The 19054-nt window shown below is 38.6% G+C and overlaps 1 protein-coding gene across 1 annotated transcript; it reads right to left on the reverse strand.

Moving 5' to 3' along the window:
- Positions 1-7561: 7561 nt before the first annotated feature.
- On the reverse strand, positions 7562-11758 carry LOC147499575 (peroxisomal adenine nucleotide carrier 1-like). The gene is made up of 5 exons (XM_086561338.1): positions 11415-11758; positions 9332-9563; positions 8868-9014; positions 8222-8382; positions 7562-8147 (listed from the first exon to the last, which is right to left on the reverse strand). The coding sequence occupies exons 1-5, from the start codon at positions 11549-11551 to the stop codon at positions 7871-7873; spliced, it is 954 nt and encodes a 317-aa protein (XP_086417464.1). The 5' UTR covers positions 11552-11758; the 3' UTR covers positions 7562-7870.
- Positions 11759-19054: the final 7296 nt, after the last annotated feature.

Here is a 19054-nt window from a genome sequence, read left to right on the forward strand (position 1 = left end):
ACCACTTGTTCATCGATATTGCTTCAAACTAGTCACTTATGTACGTGATTTTCTCCAAATTATAGTGTCTACTCAGTGGATTCCTAAATGGTTACCAATCAAGGCAATGAAGATGCAATTCTAAGACTCCCCTGATGAGCCCTTCTTGTCGATATTTCCATTTACTGTATACCGATACGGAAGGTTTTGCAAAGGCTTAAAACATTGTTTATGCTCAAAAGTATTCACTCTTATGCAAGGAAAAGGTATATTGGGTGATTCTCATTTGTACACTAATTTAGCATATGCCTACTTCAAAGCCGGAAGCTAACCTTGGCTTCGTGATGCTTGATGACATGACCAAGAGGTACTTGATGATTACAGCTTAAGATTTACAGTGTCCTTGAATGCTTCTTTGCCAATGACATTGACATACTACGCGCTTTTTGGGGTCATGTTGTTGAGAGGTTTGATCACAAAGAAAGTCCCGCTCCTTCCTTTGAGACCACGTAACCATTGTTTTATTTATTTCATAAGCTGCCACCGACTCACCGTGATAAGTGTATAGTCCAAAGTGATATATCAAATAGCATGTTTGTGCCACAAATCCCACAATGGGAGCACCAATATCTTCTCCTTGACTACATGATTTAACCTCTATGAGAGGAACTCAGAATGAACCAAAGGATGATGATGCTCAACCTTCGCTTTCTAATTTTGGATGTAGATGAAACTTGATTTTCGGATTTCGCTAATGAGTGCTCTAAACCTTTTGCGATGGCTCTAAAACAATCCAAAAGTCGAAAACTTTGAGTGGGAAAGCCTTGCGGTTCTTGGTGCAATGGAACCAAATTTAAAAGACAACTTCACGACTTTATAGCCTTCTCCTCAAGACATTCTCAATTTCAAAGAATGAGTTCGGTTTCTCCAAAGGAAATGCTTCACCCATTATCCATGAAAAACAGGAAAAAGATAAATGCTTAGCCCCCAAGGACCTCTCAAGATGTGTCTTGTTTGAATTGATTGAGATTTTCTTTTATTTTCTCATAGACTTGCACATTGAAATATAGGCTCAAGGATTAAAATCGGAGCAAATATTGAACTTGTTTTTTAATTGAAAGACAAAGGATAATATGATTGAACTCGCTTTATATAGATTAAAAGACCCTCGCTAATATGTTGTTTTTTTTGCTAAATCTTAGTGATGTACACGCTAACACACTAGATTGTCCCCGACCGATGCATGGAGCTGCCTACTCCGCTTCTCAAATTGGAAGAATGATTGATGCAAGCAAAATTATGCCTCAAACACCGAAAAGACAAGGCAGGAAACAAAAGGGCAAACCAGCCAAAGGAATGTAATCGAAAGTTTACAAAATCCGATATACAATAATCGCCTTAACGGATAGGAAAAGAAAAGAAAAAACATGCAGAATATTAAGCAAAGAAATTATGTGCATCCGCCAAAAGTAGAGAAACAAAGCTTCTTTTCTCAAACTAGTTCTACAATTCGTAATACTTAATCTTGGGTGATTAATTGAACTGCTCAAGGTCCAAACTCCAAACAATGGGCCTTTAACATAAAAACCACATAGCAAACATCCCCCAACTAAAACCTCCCAGTATATGAGTCTAGACTCTAGAGTAGATATATGTTGTCCGCTTCAAGTAACAAGCATATTATAGTTAAATACTAATCATTTCCTCAAAATCCTTGACCTTCACATCCGCATCTTCTCCGTGATCAATGCAATAGTCGATTTGGGGACAAAACATATTGTATGCTCAGAAAGGAAAACAACAATGTCATCGCTTTAGTTTGCTTCCCAAAATAAAGGCATAGGTCAAAGAGATTCAAATGCACTAATGCACGTTGATATTTAGATGCAAGTTATCCGCATAAGAAAGTCGCGGTAGAGAGACGACAGAGACAGATTACCCGCTTTCCTTCCTCAAGTCGAAAGTGGCACAAAGCTCACCATGTTATAATCATCAACCTACGAAAGATCATTCCAACTAGAAGTTACGCGAGATGGAGGTAGCTAAAACAAATTGGGCATCGCCTTTTTACTAACACATTTTTTCATCCCTCGAGTTGAATCGCTTTTGCTTTGACCCCATTCTCCATCTATTTTTGCTTGTGTGTGTCCTAAGTAATGCGTGAACCGACGATATGAAAATCAAAAGGTTAAAATGATGGAAATGTAAAGGCATATTTGGAAATAGAGGTAATTAAACTTTTTCTCAAGAATGAGATGTACCTCGTGAGTCGAAAGCAAGTAAACAACACGTATTATTAAAGTTCTTGCGCTTCAAATGATCCACAAAGTTACGAAGAACAGAACATGCGAAAAGAGTTCTATCCGCCTACGATTATGCAAAAGAAAATCACCAACTTGTTGCACAGACTACAAGAAAAACACAATCGATACCTTAGTTAGTAAATGACTGCTCAACCACTTGGGGATAAACTCCACTACAATGAGCTACCCCCGCCCAGACATAATTCTTGACAAAATAACATTCAATTTTCTAATTCAAACACCTTCCGTTAGAAATAATAAAAGATGGCAAGAGATAACATACTTGAAGGCATAGACCTGACCAATGATTGACTGAAGATTGAAACAACTAACAATTTATTTTATCATTATTATTTTGCCAAAACAATGGTATGGCTTATAACGCTTTATAAGCATACATATTTTAAAACTATTATACACCCATGAACCCAAGTACCTTACACTCACTCAAGTGAAAAAGCATGCTAGCATACCCACAAAGTCACAAACACATGCACAAAAGTGCAGATAGGCACATCTACAACCACATACATGCGCATCAGATCCAAGAACCTCTGCAGATACAACCCAAGTGCCCCCAAAACAACACAAAACACACACACCTCTATAACGGCGCATACATAAATGGCCAACCACCGACTAATTCTAAAGCATCTACACACAACATGCACATATTCACCATACTTGTGCAAGGACATGCACATGTAGGATGCATCCTTCAAATTATATCTAGAATATGCATTCTACTAGGAAACAGAGGAAGGTATGAACTCACACTTACCACAATCAATTTGTTTAGTTGTTGCTAATATCTCAAAATTATAATTCTACATGGTTTTACCAAGATAACGCTTACATAATCTAATACGATATACTTTCCTATTGGAATGAAATCGAGGATGGTTAGTGCTAAAATATTTTAAATGTATTGTGTGACATATAAAATGGTATAATTATGATCAAGACTATGGTCCGAACCCCATATACACAAAGGATACGTAAGAACTCTACAAGGAATCAAATAAAATAAATCTAAAATGTTTGAGCTCAAAGGAATCTAGTTGAAACTTACCGATAAAAAAAAAAGGAATCTAGTTGATCGAGATCGAGATGGTGGGTTTGATCGAGATCGAGCTTGATCGAGATTGTGGGTTTGATTTTGGTGAGAGAAATCGCGAAGAGGGTTTGAAGGATAAAGGTGGAAACCGGTGTTTTCCGGTTTCTTGGATATTTGGTTGGGGGGTGTACGAGTCCAAGTTGTGCCCAACACAATGGGCAGACCCCGGCCCAACTCGGGGTCTGCCCAATACAAATTGGAGTCTGGCAGTAACAGGACCCACTTTTTTTTGTATGGGTAAAAATCATGACATGGCAGAGTTTCTGCCCAATTGATCACCCAAGCTTTCCAACTGAATCCACTGGAAAACACCACTTGATTCTTGGAGTTTATATATTAAGAACATTATAGTAACATGATCCACCAAACCTGGATTTTTATCAGTAAAGTTTCTAAATCTATAAACCATCTAGCCATGCATACTCTCATCCGGCATGTTCATAGGCAACATGTCCAATACCTTATTTTGCACAAATGGTTCTGATTCAGATAACTCAAAACAAAATAACTTGTTTTCTCTAGTTAAACCATACAACATTCCCTTAGGGAACAAAAGATCTTGAAAAAGCACTTTGTCCTCTTCTTTCTGCTCTACCACTTGTTCATGCTCTGCCTCTTCTCCTTGGTCTACCACTGCTTCCTGTACATCTGAACTTTGATTTTCTTCTTCATCATCGGATACACTGCCCTTCTTCATCATTATTGGATTCCCCACCTTCTTCATCTTTCGCCTTATGGATTCCAAAAACATACCATTCTGGGTCCTGGGGTCTACACATCTCAAAAACTTCACTAGTCTCATAAAGTACCTGCCAGCTACCTCTAGCTGCAACTACATACTGGGAAGTGCCTGGCAATGATGATACAATTGCTTTTTGGAAATAGTGGCGATAATCCTGAGCCCACGACGTATTTCCATGGGCTGCAGCCTAGCGTGGTACATATTGTTTTGGAAGATTGATATGAGTTTGGGAAAAGGGATTGAAGAGGAAATTATCCTCTCCATTTGTCATTACCAAGAAGTCAAGGGAAGAACCGCAGCAGTAACTCTCGCTTGCTAACTTGAACAACTTAAGATTGTAAACTTTGGATTCTGAGAGACTAAAAATTGTTGCAATCTGGTAATTTTTATCTAGAGAGATCAGTAACCATGGAAGTCTATGCAGATGATCCTGATAGTCTACTGCAATAGTTCTCCATGACCGGCAAACTGCGCTGAATCTAATAAAATCCTTCAGGCCTAGTCTTGATAATATCAGGAGGGCCAAGACATCTTTAGGGAGTTTGGAGCACCAATTACTCATGATTACTCTACTCACAATTTACAGATCTACTAGTTTGTTTACGAGCCTATCCTATAAAACACTTCAAAATGAACATATTCTGTGCAGAGGCTGAACGTGTGCCCATAATTTTAGTAGAGCATATTAGGGTTCAAAGACTGGCCATATCAGAAGCTTTAACAAGTAATTGTTCAAGTGTGGACTGGGCAACTTTTCACTTATGATTCCAACTTGGTTAGCCTTTTGCTATCCAGCTTTCTGAGGCCCATATTTTGTTGAAACACCTTATCTCAATCCAAAAGAATGCGACTCTGATCCTACTCATAATCACTCCACTTCTTTGCACAATTGCTACAATTCTTTTCCAGGGGAGAACAATGATTAACAAGTGATTACCTAACTTCAATACTAGTGGGAATCAAAGACAGAGTACACTCATTACTAAGGCTTAAGAAGAAAAATTGGAGAAGATTACAACTATCATATAGAGCCCAAAAGCAGAACACCTGTCCGTTTTATGGCCGTTGTTAAACTATATATTGTTTTTCTGTACAGTAAGGATGGAATGGCATGCAAAAGTGAGGTAAATTCTGGTATGTTTTCAAAGTTCAAACTCAATGGATGGATGGATGGCTGCATATTGGGGAGACTAGAGAGGTAGCGCTTCCTGTAAATCAGAAATGTTATAACTGAAACTCGAACTGAAAAACAGAAAATGTGTTCATCCACTTACAAGTAAAACTATTATCAAATGCAATTACATTATGACTGCCAAAACAAATACACAACTTTTCTATGTAACTAACCCTATCACTTTGAATATCTTCTACCATACCAAGAGCTCCTTTCGCTCTTCCATCCATACCTTGCAAGTTACGTTACATCCAAAGCCCTCCCCCATGACAATTTGATTCGTCCATCTGCCTGACTACCTGTTGTGTAATGGGTCAGGAGTTGTAGGTACTAGTCGTTGCATTGTTCCAATGAAATCTGGCTTACCACTTTCAAAATTGTAACTCCAAACTCTACCTTCCTTTAGCTTTACAACCTTCATTGATGGACTCCTTGCACCCAAGACACCATTCTCAAGAAATGAGACGCTTAACAAGATAACCATCAGCCACCCAACTTGTCGCCTTAAAATTGGCATGGCTTCCTAGTCTCAAATCTCTCTTCTAACGTTAGAACTTAGAACAAGATGCTATTAGATCGTAAGTCTTGCTATTGCATATTACTTATTCATCACTTGATGATTACGGACCTAACATTTATTAAGCAAGAGTTTAAGCAAATGTATCTGGATTCTGGCATATACCTCACATTCAGGGTCAAAAGTTGACTATTCAAGCACCTCTCTGTCAGTCGCACACCTATGGTTTCACTTTACAAGGTGTAGTACTATTAGTAGCTCAGTTCCATGTCTTCCATATATTCCATATATCTTCTATCTGTTAAATGTTCTAGTCTTACAAACTAATATTTTGGAATTATGTATAAGACTATAACAACAACGATATGATGTCTTGGTCTTCACACACAAAGGCATCTGCCTTTGCATTTCTGGTCTGGAATTGGTTTACAATTTCGTTTAGTGACTACTTATAAAGCTTCGTCTGAAGGCAATCAAAATGGTTATTTGTTCCCTGATTAGGATCATTGGGACCCGTTTCTAAGTTTTGTATGTTTATTAGGGGCTCAAGTTTGACTTGATTAGTTCTAATCTTCTACTCTGTTGACCTCTGAAGCAAATAGCCTGAAAGTTCAATTTATCCTCCATTCCATCATTTGTCAAACAAATGCCTAACCTCCCACTAACTGATTGCATAGTTTATGCTTATAAACGTAGCACCTACACATAAATCATCCTAATTTCCACCTGCTCTCTAAATGCTGATGTCACGATTGGAAAATGTAGGAAGTTCTTCTCCTATAGAACATTTTGTATGCAACCACTATACTAGTTATAGCTCCAAGCCTTACTAATTCACTATATTAAAGATCCTGACATACCTGCATTTTCTGGATCACACTTTTCTAGCAAGGTTCCATGTCAAACAAGTATTGTTTGAGACTGGTTGAATTTCAACTAGTCAAATAAAAACACTCAGTCTCAGTCGTTTGAGCACAATCAAGACTTCGGTCCTATTAAAACTTGCTTAACACAAACTAGATCGCCGGAGAAACCTGTTCTATTTTCACATTAGTGAAATGAAAACTGTAGACAGTATGATAGAAAATAAAAACACGTGCAGAAAAATAAAGCAACCAGTCGAACGGTATAGGTATAAGAGAACATAAATCAACCATTACCATCTCTGGTGGCCAAATACAACAGCCTAGAAGACAGCCCATCAATGAATCAATTAGTGGGAGCCACTCGTAAACAATCGATCTAGATGGTCAGTGAACTCAAGTCGCAAAAGATCCAATGTTAGTATACGGGCTTAAAGGGCCTCTAGATATGCTTCATCATGCCATCAGCTTTATTTTAAGCAACAGCACGAACCAACAAGAAGGAACTTCTGACAAAAAGATTAGCCTAGACAAACTTACATTAAGGGAGTAGGGCTCATACATACCTCTACAAACGAGACCTATGAAAAGCATCAGTTATTGGTGATAAATTTATTCATAAGTACAAACTTCCTTAAAGGCCATAATAAGACTCTTGACATAATCAATGAGCATAGGTTAACGTAAAGCCACTAAACAAGATGGTGACAGACCAGCAACACCATTTTGTACTGCTTCGTGGACAGAGAGTGGCTTAAGGAATCATAAACTCTTGCCAATGACGAACAATATGGTTCCTGGCTTCCTGCTCACCCTCTCTGGACTTTGTAAGTATTCATAATCAATGTCACACCAGCAACAACAGATTCTACTTACAAAAGGAATCAAACTTAAACAGAAAAGAAATTACAGAAACTTACAACGTTTGTTGTTGGATACAGTAGTTCCATCACTTCCATGATCCAATTCTTTGACCAATAAGGTCTACCAGACTAGCCTAAACAACATATATTATTTGATACCCCATGTCACCAGAAATACAGAATCTGAAATTCCTGTGATTCTGTGGGGCCTATAAATACAGTTATCACTTATTACCTCCAAAAAACAATTCATTCTGTATTCATCGAACCAAACCAAGCCATGTAATTTACAAAAATCATTGGATTTGTCTCTTAAGAGCTCTTTAATCTACTTCTGGTGACTAATAAAGACCTCTGCAGTGCAAGCATCAGGACCCATGTGGTCTTTGTGATTTTCTCCTTGATCATCAAAAGCAAGGCTGAGCTCAACACGGTCTTTAGGATCTGAGCATGCAAACCTTTGAAGAAACCCGGCAGACCTTCTCTTTTCCAAATGGAGTAAAGTGTACCTGAGATTGTTTTGGACTGCTTGGGTTGAGCATCCTTTCCGTCCTCACTTACATCAGCAGCCTGAATCATGACTTTACACCTGATCAAGCAATGTAGAATTTTAATCCATGAGAACAAGTTGCAAAGAAGAAACCTTAGATAAGTGACACTTACCTGATTGCTGGATATGTCAAACAGGTGGCAATGCTCTTTGAGACGGCGCCCAACACAAAAGCTGAAAAGGCAGGGAGGGCTTCAGGGGACGATTCCGTATCTGCTTTGCTACTACGCTGCCTCATCAGAAGTCTGCTTTTCAGCTGATCAAACACAGTGTACTGCAATACAGAACCCAGTCTCATCTCAATTCTTATGTATATAGAAATGTTGATAGGCAGGTCACAATTTATACTCATATGAAAAATAATTACTAGTGGCACCATAGAGGACTCGGACACCTTGGACATTGGAACCACCCACGATTCCATCCCTTTACTCAATATATCACAATATTTACACATTTGAGCACAGTGATTGTCATTCGGAGTTGATATTTAGCTTCATAAATCTCTTCTAAGTGGCAATATGCAGGGACTACCGGTACCACAGCTATTGAACCCTACCAGAAGGAGACCTCTGAAACTCAAATGACTAACCACATTGTACGAATGTACGATCGGATAGTATGATCAACTTCAACTTTGAGAACTAAACTTTGGCTTTTTAGTTTCCCACACAAGGACTGATAAAAGAAAATGCCTATTCTTGACATGTATAAGCAGCCTTTTCTCTAATTTCTTATAGTTGAGTGTGAAAAAAGCACCTGGATAGCAGGGTTCGAGGTCAAAAGGAGAGAGATGCCAAGGCCATCAAATGCCTCGATCCAGGTTCCCTCTGTAAGAGTTTCATAGAGCCCTTTGGATTTTCCAAAGGCACTTGTCTGCATTCTCGAGGATGCTAACTCCAGGGGCTACATAACAAACATAGAAATCAGTAAATCACACCTTAGAAAAATATAAAATTTAGGAAAATCAACTTTCAACAAATTAGAAGCCATATTCCATCAAGCTCGGGGATGTCATACAAGGTGATCATTTGAGCTCCCAATGCCATGGAACATTAAAATAAAACCTACAGTCTATAAGATTGTCAAACACAAGCACGTGGTACTTGGTGACTTCGTCAAAAAATCTATCCCGCCAAACAAGGTCACAGTGTTGGAAACCAGAAGTGCCATTTAGCATGGTAACTGGTTAGGTAAAGAACTTAGCAAAAGATATGCCTAACCTGTGTCACTAAAGCAGTGCAAGCACCAGCAGCAGCAGCAAGAATCAGGTTTGCTCTTGTTCCTATGGATTTGGTTCCACTTCTCTCTAGATACAACCTTTTAAAGTAACTATAGCCGTAAAAGTAAACAAACTGTGAAATAAAGGATTGCAGGTTCTTGGTCCCAAGTCCTTGATACAGTGAAAGAACCTGCCCTGTGGAGATTGCTTCCCATAGAACATCGGACAGCCTCCTACAGAAGTTAAAGAGAGAACTTTACGTGCAATTTCTATGAGTAGGTAATAATACCAAATAGAAGATAACAAACAACTATATTAAAAACAGATATCACATTAACAAGTTACAGAAACTAGATTCTTGTTGATAATTATCTCAAATAGTATACATAAAATCAATATACAAAACCTAACTATCCTTATCGGTCAAAATTTAAATGCTTATGTGAGTGCATGTGGGGGTATGTATATTCTCAGTTAAAATGTAAATATTAAAAAACAACAACAACAAAACAGATGCCTTGATGCTAATGACACTATTTCTCAAGATTGAAACTCCCAGCAGTATTTTCTCTCCATACTCCCCAATCGAGAAAAAGAAATGGAGTATAAGTTCTCGTCGAATGTCTCCAATATGTCAAAATGTCTTTTAAGTTCCACTTACTGAACCAAGACATCTGCCCAGTGGTAAGTGGTAACCATTTCGTGAAATCAAAAATGGCGAATTAATGCCTCAAAACAAATTAGCACCCACAGGCCTGTAATGAAGGAGATACCTTGCTGTATCTTTCAAGTCATTACACGGTACAGATCTCTACTAGGGATAATTGTAATACGCCTTCTCAAATTTCCAGTTAGGGTTCTGCCTAAGGTCGCGTTCTGCAAAATGGAAAATGTGTGGAGTATAATAACCCTCTGAAAATGTGTTTCAACACAAAAAGGTAGCGGCCTTTTAATTGCCACAGTAATTCACAAGAAGATAAAGTCAAATGAAAGGCATAATATGAAAATCCTTGCTCACTTCTCCATCTCCATCTAAAATCATCTTGAAAGGTGATACAGAGAAAGTGCATCCCAAACCTCATACCTCCTCAAACTATCCTATGATGATAAAAACAAAGGACAAGCCTATTTAATTTAACAGCACAAGTCTCTGGACACATTTTTGTGCAACATTGGTCATGCCCAGTCATTTTCCATTGCCAATTTATAGATCACCCGACTTAAATATATTTGAAACTACACCCAAACGGCTATCTAGCATTGTTGGCTGTCTCCTTTCAGAATTGCTTTCCAACATCGCAAAAACACAGAAACTTTGCCCCCTGCTTTACTATAGCTCCTTTCTTCTTAAAATGAAAAACATCTCCATTTAACGAGGTGCTATTTTTTGAAGTCCAAGGAGTGACTCAAATAAGCATCTCAACTCTCAAACGTGGTAATTGACAAGAGTGATAATACCACCTCCGGATACACACTTTTTTGCTAATTTCTCAATAATCGCATCACAAATACGTGCAAGACTTATAATTGCGTCCAAGAAGAGAGAAGCATCTTGTACAAAACAAACTCAGAAAGCAACTTATGATACTCACTGGCTCTTACAAGGAGTAGTTTTCGCAGCCTAACAACATGAGTCTTTGTCTTGACACCTCGATCTTGAAACATAGTTCCTAGAAGCAAGATACCCCTAATGTCGTTTCCCCCTTTCATTCCTATCCTTTGCATTCACAATCATAGTTTGAGATAGAGTCATTCCACGAACTTATAAAATAGAATCTCACAGAAAGCCAAAACTCTGCCCTAAATGATCTACTACAATTAAATAGATCAAACTAATAAGTCTATAATCTCAATTTTGAAAAACCATTCCAAAACAATGAAATACAGTCATACTCTTATACAAACAAAATAACACAACAAATTTTCAGTAAGACCAAAGTATTAAAACCATGCCAAAAGACGAAACAGCACAATAAAATTCCAAAACAAAAAAATAAATATATGGTACGCATCCTTTCATGGCAATAAACCTTATACTGTACACACTAAGAAAGTAATATAAATTTCATAAATAAAATATAGACCTGTACTTTTGTTGAGCATGATCACGAACTTCAGCTTGATACTTAGTTTTACAAGTATCAAGAGGGTATAAAATACTAGTACTTAACAAAGCACCAATTGCTCCCGACGTTGCTTCTGTTAACGACTCTAAATCCATTCCTAAAAAAAATATAAATTAATCACGTTTTTTAAGTCAAGAAGAAGAAAAAGTTGATGGGTACATAAAACGACAAAAGTTTTGGATCTTGGTTCATGATGGGCTTGTCATTGGAATTCGGAAACGTGATCTATGACTAGATATATTTTGAGGATTCCGTAGGTTGACTTGCTAACACTTTGTAGACTTGTAGTACGTTTTCACGGTGAAATTCAAACACCTTAAAAAGAGTTGCATTTGCGCAGCACCTTCATTACAAAGGCCTTTATCTTCAAATTTGACGGACCTTCAAAAAAAAAAATTGCCTCCAACGAAGCCCTTTTAATTGAGCTTGATTAATCTACCTTAATCTAACTAGCCTTTCAAAAATGTGAATTGGGCCTTGTTTTTAAGGGTTTGCATTGGTGATGCTAACCACTAGTGGAATCATAAACGGCTCTAGGGAAACTGGTCCCAATGCTGGTTTGCCTCTGTCCTCTTAATGGCTTAAATAGTTACACTAGTAAACAGGGCGAACCAAGATCTTGTATAAGGGAGGGCTACTTTGAAGTTAAACTTCCGAGGATTTTTATTTTTATTTTTTTTTTTTTTTTATTTATTTATTTTTTTTTTAGAAACCAAACAATATTGCACACAAACAAACAAGATTTTTTTTTTTTTATTATTGGTTTTAATTTTTTTAATTTTCATTTTTGATATTTGAAAATGAACTTGGAAAATAAAAGAGTAAACGAGATACTGGACTGTTAAATATATATATTTACAGTGTGTGAATGCCCCTATTATTCTTTTTCCACTCTTGGAAGAAGTCAGGTTAGGAAAGATGAGACATACTAGCAGTGTTATCAGACCCAGCCCGAAAATCAACCCGGTAAAGGGACTGGGTCACTGGTTAGTGGTTGGGCCAGTGGTTCACTGGTTGGACAAGTGGGTCACTATTTTGACTATATAATATATATATTTATACATAACCAATAATTAGTAAGAGTGGAGTGATAAGTTGGCATATCTTGATGTGTGTAAGTTGATTGATGTGCTGGGAACCAAGGTTCCAGACTGCCCACAAACAATTTAATTTTGAATTCTAAAATACCACGGTCAGCAGATTGGCTCGACCCGCTAGTTAACCGTCCGATTTAGCCAGGTTGCCCACAAACAATTTAATTTTGAATTCTAAAATACCACGGTCAGCAGATTGGCTCGACCCGCTAGTTAACCGTCCGATTTAGCCAGGTTAAGAAACCGGTTTATCAGGTCAACTCACTGGGCCGGGCCGGGTCTAATAACACTGCATACTAGCATATAAAGTTTTTTTTTTTTCACTAGAAAATGCCCCGTGTTCTTTATTAGTACATAATACATCTCAATTAGTAGAGTATACTATAATTAACCTATAACTTTAAATTGGACCAGCCTTTTTTCTACCACTAAATACCCTTGATTATATATAAAAATAAATTATTCAATACCTTTAAAAAGGGCTACTCCGTCATTTTAGTTTTTATTTCCATTTATACCCTTAAGTTATAACACACTCACAAAGGAGTTTTGTGTAAATTCAGGTTGAAAACTAAATACACGCAATATATGAATTGTACGCCTATATTTATTAGTTATTTAATAGAGACTTTAATTACCATTAATATACCATCCTTTCCTTTTCCCTTTCCCTTTCCTCTCAATCTCTACGTATTCCACATTAAAGATTAGACTCTTCTTTAGCCATGACTGATAGACCAAACTCCATTTTCAAAATAGATACCTCAAACTCAAAGCAAAACAACACACATGAGCAAGAGAAAGGGGAAAGTGACTACCAAAAACAGTGAGGGTCACGGCTGCTATAGTTTCAAGTTTTCAACTGTTTCTACAAATCTACAATGGCATACAGACTCATAGCCACATTACGAGGGAGCCATATGTAAACATTTGTTTTGAAAGAACGGAATATATTAATTTATATTTGTCATTGAAAACAATTGTCATTCAGAGTTGAGGATTGGAAAATGCTTCTCACCTTTAAGGCATTTGATTCGTGACTGGTAGTGTTGGTGAATGTAGAAAAACTTATTAGAAATTCAAACTTCAAAGGTAGGGAATGCCGCAAATCTGGTGCACTTTGAAAACCCCGCGGGAGAATGCATGAGGAGGGCGCAGTCTCCTCGGTACAAGGAGTTTTTATTTTTGGATAAGAGGACATCAAGAACTATGGTGGAATCAGTGGAGGTGGTGGTGGTGAGAGTAGTGATTGATAGAATCGAAAGTAGCTGGATTGGAGGAGGAGACAAATGAAAAGAGACATGATGGAGGGAATTCGATTTCCAATTCTACCCTATGCAGCAGGGCAGGTTTGACTGTTCCAAAACCAGGAAGATGTAGCCAAGTTTCCATGTCCTCTTTCTCAACTCTCACATCCGAGAAGCTACTTTTTCAAGAACCCAATGCCTCGTTAGAAACTAAAAAGGTCTTAAATACTGATAAGGCATTTTCATTTTCGGCAGGAGACAAATTTCAGCTTCAAGATATCTTAGATGCTCAACAATTTGATAGGGATATACTAAATGCTATATTTAAAGCGGGCGTCCGATGGAAGATATTGAGAAAAACTCACCAGAAAGCCAAATCTTGAAGGGGATACCTCATGGCCACTTTATTCTATGAGCCCTCGACGAGGACTAGGCTTTCTTTTGAGTCTGCTATGAAACACTTGGGTGGGGAAGTTTTGACCACGAGAATGCACGCGAAGTTTTCATCTCCGCGCAAAGGAGAGACGCTTTGAGGGTACTACTATTTGTTTCCCATTTTGTCGACAATGTTGTAGATTGTATTGTGATTTATTCTTATTTGAGCACTTGACATGCGATACTATAAGAACGGTGGAAGGATATTCTGATATTATTGTGATAAGACACTTTGAAAGTGGTGCTGCCCGAAGAGCAGCGGTAACGGCTGGCATTCCTGTTATTAATGCTGGCGACGGTCCAGGACAACATCCTTCGCAAGTATGCATGTCATTTTTTATATCTTTAAAATAATCTAATGTATATGCTTTGTCTACTTTGTGAATTTTTTTACTTGGTTTTAGCTTCCATCTAACTGAACGCCTGAATGCTTAATTAGGTGTATTCTTCAGTAACTGGTCTATAAAATGCAAGCAATATTAGAGTCTAGAGTCTATGATCAGAAAACATTAACCAAGGATGTACCACTGAAAAAGAGCCGTGAAACTACTATTGCTTGCATTTTCATCTTCATTGATCTAATGCACCCCTTCCAATTGTGACTTCAACCTCACTGAGGGTCGCTCCTTCAGCAAAGCACTCCAAACTGGGGATACGAACATGCGTTTGTCATTGAGGGCTTAACCAAAAGACTATCAAGCTTATGGAACCCACACACCTTCAATACCGCAGATAAATCGGTTATGATCGCAAAGACATCCCGCGATATGCCAAGTCACCTTAAGAGATTAAGCCCTCGGCGCACTCTTCGCCTTTGTCCGTTGGAACCCCTTAGCCAGCCGGTTTCACCAAATAAACAAAACAATGCCGGTAAAAAAAAAATAGAGAGGAGTTATTTAAGAAAAAAGTCGACGTGAAAGAGAATTTGTTGCAAAAGGTATGGTGGTCGCAATGTCACTGGATGGCTGAACTTGATGGATGCGTACTTGGAGGGTTTAGATAATGATAGAATGTAAGTGAGTTTTAAAAATGATCAAATATGGACGTCATCGAAGTTGCTCTCCAAGTACTCGACGCTTTTTGTATCGGTGGCGCCCCATGGTTCGTTGTAGAACTGCCCAGCTTATCTTCAGCAGAACCTTACACATTGTAGATGTCAACTTTTTCTGAAAAACTTTCAGCTTGGAACGGATCTGACGTCAACTACTATTTGTCACTGCAACGATCCAGATACGGTTTGAGGAAAGTTGCCGCAGCGTTTTCAACTGCTATGGATGTCACTTAAATTGATCTCCACGTCCCCGCATCGTTTTTATCCAAATTTGTCAGTTAGTGGTGGCACTTGCTTTGGCGCAAGAAACCCCGTTTAAGCTCATGGGGGAGCTTCTAATTGAAGATGTCGACTGATTTCAGCACATGCTTAGCATTAGAGGTTTTTTCCTAGATTTATCCATACAAAAGGAGCTTGGAGTGAGGTGTATGTGCAAGGGAAGAAGGCTCAAACGGGGGTCATAAGCCCATAGACACCACTTGCTACGAGTTATTCTTCTTCGGCAGCGTCAACTTAAGTAACCTCTCCAGGTGTTAGACCTGAAAGCACTCTGACTTTGACGGCCAACAAGTTTGGCCAATCTTCTTAGTTGGACTCAGCTCTTGCTTATGATTAATATGATGTTGGATTTGCCTTTTATAAAGCCTCACCAGTTGCTTATCATTCTAAATAAGACCAAGGGACTTACGTTAGATTAGAAGAAAGGGTTATGAAAAAAGAACATGTCAGTCAAAAGCTTTATCGGATTAATTTCGGGACAGTACAAACGCCTAGCTATTATTTGTATGTGTGATGACTACCTACACACACCGTTCAAGTTCAAGCCCGCAAGGTTCATAATGAACTTCAAATATCCAGTTATGGGTGAAATTGATAAAAGATCAATTGAATCGGTCCAGGATGCAGTTTCTTTGTTTGGGCCGGAAGATGGTCAAAGACCGCATAGGTTGTAAATCAACACTGAGGTACAATTTACAAAGTTTCATGTTAATTCATGGTTAACACTTGGTTGGACCTGTTTAATAAGACCATTCATGTGCTATTAGTGTTACTGGTTCCACCTGGATGTCGTTCTACCCAATATATTCAGATGTTGTTTAATGATTAATGATTTTAGCCAATAGATTATCCTCATTTTTCCGGTAAGATGAGGGCTTACGATCGAGAGCTCCCGCTATGATCTTTACCCAACCGAAAACTATATATGAATATGTCATTTTAATCTTGAACAGTTATATGTAGAAATTTAATTTGATTTTGTCTGCCCTCAAAATCAGATACCGCCTTTAATAGTTGCTTGATTAGTCCACGAACCAGCTCCTTAATGTGTTATCATAGTTTTCCTATATTCTTACGCTATACTGATCACTCTGCGGTTTAAATGGGTAACTGCTTATTGTTGTGCGATATCAAGAGCATCCTTAAAACCGTAAACAAATTACATTGCTAAGCTCGCGGCATCATGGGTCGATGATTATTTTGTGTGGATGTCTCCGGAAGCTTTTGGTTGCTTTGTAAGTTTACTTAATGAGAGTTACTACCCCCCTGATGATCAGGTCACGAATTATAGTGTGCTTACATGTATTTCAAACTAAGACTTAATCAATTGTGTTGTCGTCATGTTATGAGCAGAGCAGTTTTTTTTTTCATAATGGAACTGGCTAGAGTCACATGGTATACATTTTCTAAACTGAGATCAACCTATGCCCTCATGATAATGTGCTGCATGTCAGTTGAGGGAGTCATTATGATCTACTCAAAGAAATTTTTTTTACGTTTTTTCCTCTTTTCTCTAGAATGGCACATAGGTAAAATGCTCTTTAGATTCTCCCTTCTTTCCTTATAGTAAGCTGTGTTTTATGTGGTGTTGTATGTGCCCTCAAGTGTCTTACGAATTTTTAGAGTTGTAAGAATATTCTGTTTTTCACTGTTTTTTTTTTCTTTAATACCCCAACAAATATTGATAGTTCAAACTATTATGACCCTCCCAAGTAAGTTAGCATGACTTTAGAACTGCTTTGCTCATATTTTGTCCATGAGGCTTTAGCCTACTTTGCTCATACTTTGGCCATAAACAAGAACTCATTAAAATGACCAACTGTATAACATAAGCAGTAGTTAAATTTTCAGAACTCCAATTGTAAATTATCAAGGTGTTTATTATTTACCAAAGTTGAATTTCCTTTATCCGAAGAAACAAGATGGATTCGATCGAAATGTGATGAAGCTTATTCCTCTCTTCTCGCCGCTCAAGAACCAAAAGAACACCCACCCACCCCCACTTAAGTCCACAAAATTCAAGTTACAATGGTCATCATATCTCCCGACAGTGGCTTTCCTCGATCAATTGGTAAAAAAATTGTAGAAACATATATGGGCGCTTCGGAAATATATGCCGGTAATTGTTCTCGATATATTGCTTTGACTTCCCGCACCTTTCTTTTATTATGTTTTTCTTCGATTTTATTTGATTCACATTCGTTGAGTTTATTTGACGCTAAATTTGATCATAGAAATTGTATGGTTTGGTACTACTTTGGTGTAAACAACTTAAATGGTAGTCTCGTGGTTTAAACAAGAAGAGGGGTGTGATTTGTGAACATAATGGTGCGAGGCAGACATACCGTGTTGTGAGATGCAATTATGGATTTATCTAATAACAATTGTTGGGTTAGTCTGTGTGTTTTTGTACTTAACTTAGAAAATACATAATGGATCTTTAGCTCAAATGGGAGAGCTCTTGGGAGTTGGAGTGTCATCTTCATGCATCCCGTGATGGTGGTTCAAATCCACCGATCCTTTTTCTTTCTTATCATAGGTTTGTTTATGGTAGTGTGATTGTGTATGGTTGTATCGTGCATGTGGTTCTGCATTTTGCATGATTATGGGAGTGTGGACTGTGGACTCTTGTGGGTGTTATTATGGACTGTGAACTCTTGTGGGTGTTGTGTGGACTTTCTTTGTGTGTGTATGTGGTGAATGGTGTGCGTGTGTGTAGACGTAGTGACCGGCCGTGTGTGTGTGTGTGTATGTGGACTGGGTGATGTTGGGGTGTGGTGGTGGTTGTCAGTGGTGTGTGTGTTGGTGACTGCGTGTGTGTGTGGTGAGGACTGGCAGTGGTGGTGGTGTGTGTGTCAACCGGTGGTGACGCTGCCATGTGTGGTGGTGGTGTGTGTGGACCGGTAGGATCGTGCCGGTGTCTCGTGTCAACCGGTGGTGACTAACCGTGTGTGGTGGTGGTGTCGTGGACCGGTAGTGGTGATCTGTGCCGGTGTCTCGTGGTCAACCGGTGGTGACTTCGTGGTGGTGGTCGTGTGTGTAGTGACCGGTGGTGGTGTGTGGGACCGGTTGTGGATCGGTGGTGTGTGATGTTCTTTGTTGTTGGGTGTTGGTGCTCAAATGTTATCGGCTGGTGCTTTCTTCTTTGCTGCCGGCCGGTGTTAATTTAAATGTGTACAATACAACAACAACATGTGTGCAGCAATGTGTGGTAGCAAAGATCAACAATTCAATCTGCAGCCGCCACGCCAAATAAAAATATGTACCAGCCACTCGCAAGGTAATGACAATGGGAGAGGCCAAGGTAGGGGAGCAAGAGGAAGAATCGGTGGGTAGGGGGTGGGCAAAATAGTTTAGTGAAGAAGGACCATAACACCAATGCAATCAAGCCATGCCCCTATCTAAAACCATTCTACTTACAAGCATACAAGACTTAGCTAAGGGTGGTGGATCAATCACCAAGCGTGTCGATGTGTTATTTCCACACCATGG

Source organism: Coptis chinensis, chromosome 5 (assembly GCF_015680905.1).
Source record: "Coptis chinensis isolate HL-2020 chromosome 5, ASM1568090v1, whole genome shotgun sequence".
Classification (NCBI taxonomy): domain Eukaryota; kingdom Viridiplantae; phylum Streptophyta; class Magnoliopsida; order Ranunculales; family Ranunculaceae; genus Coptis; species Coptis chinensis.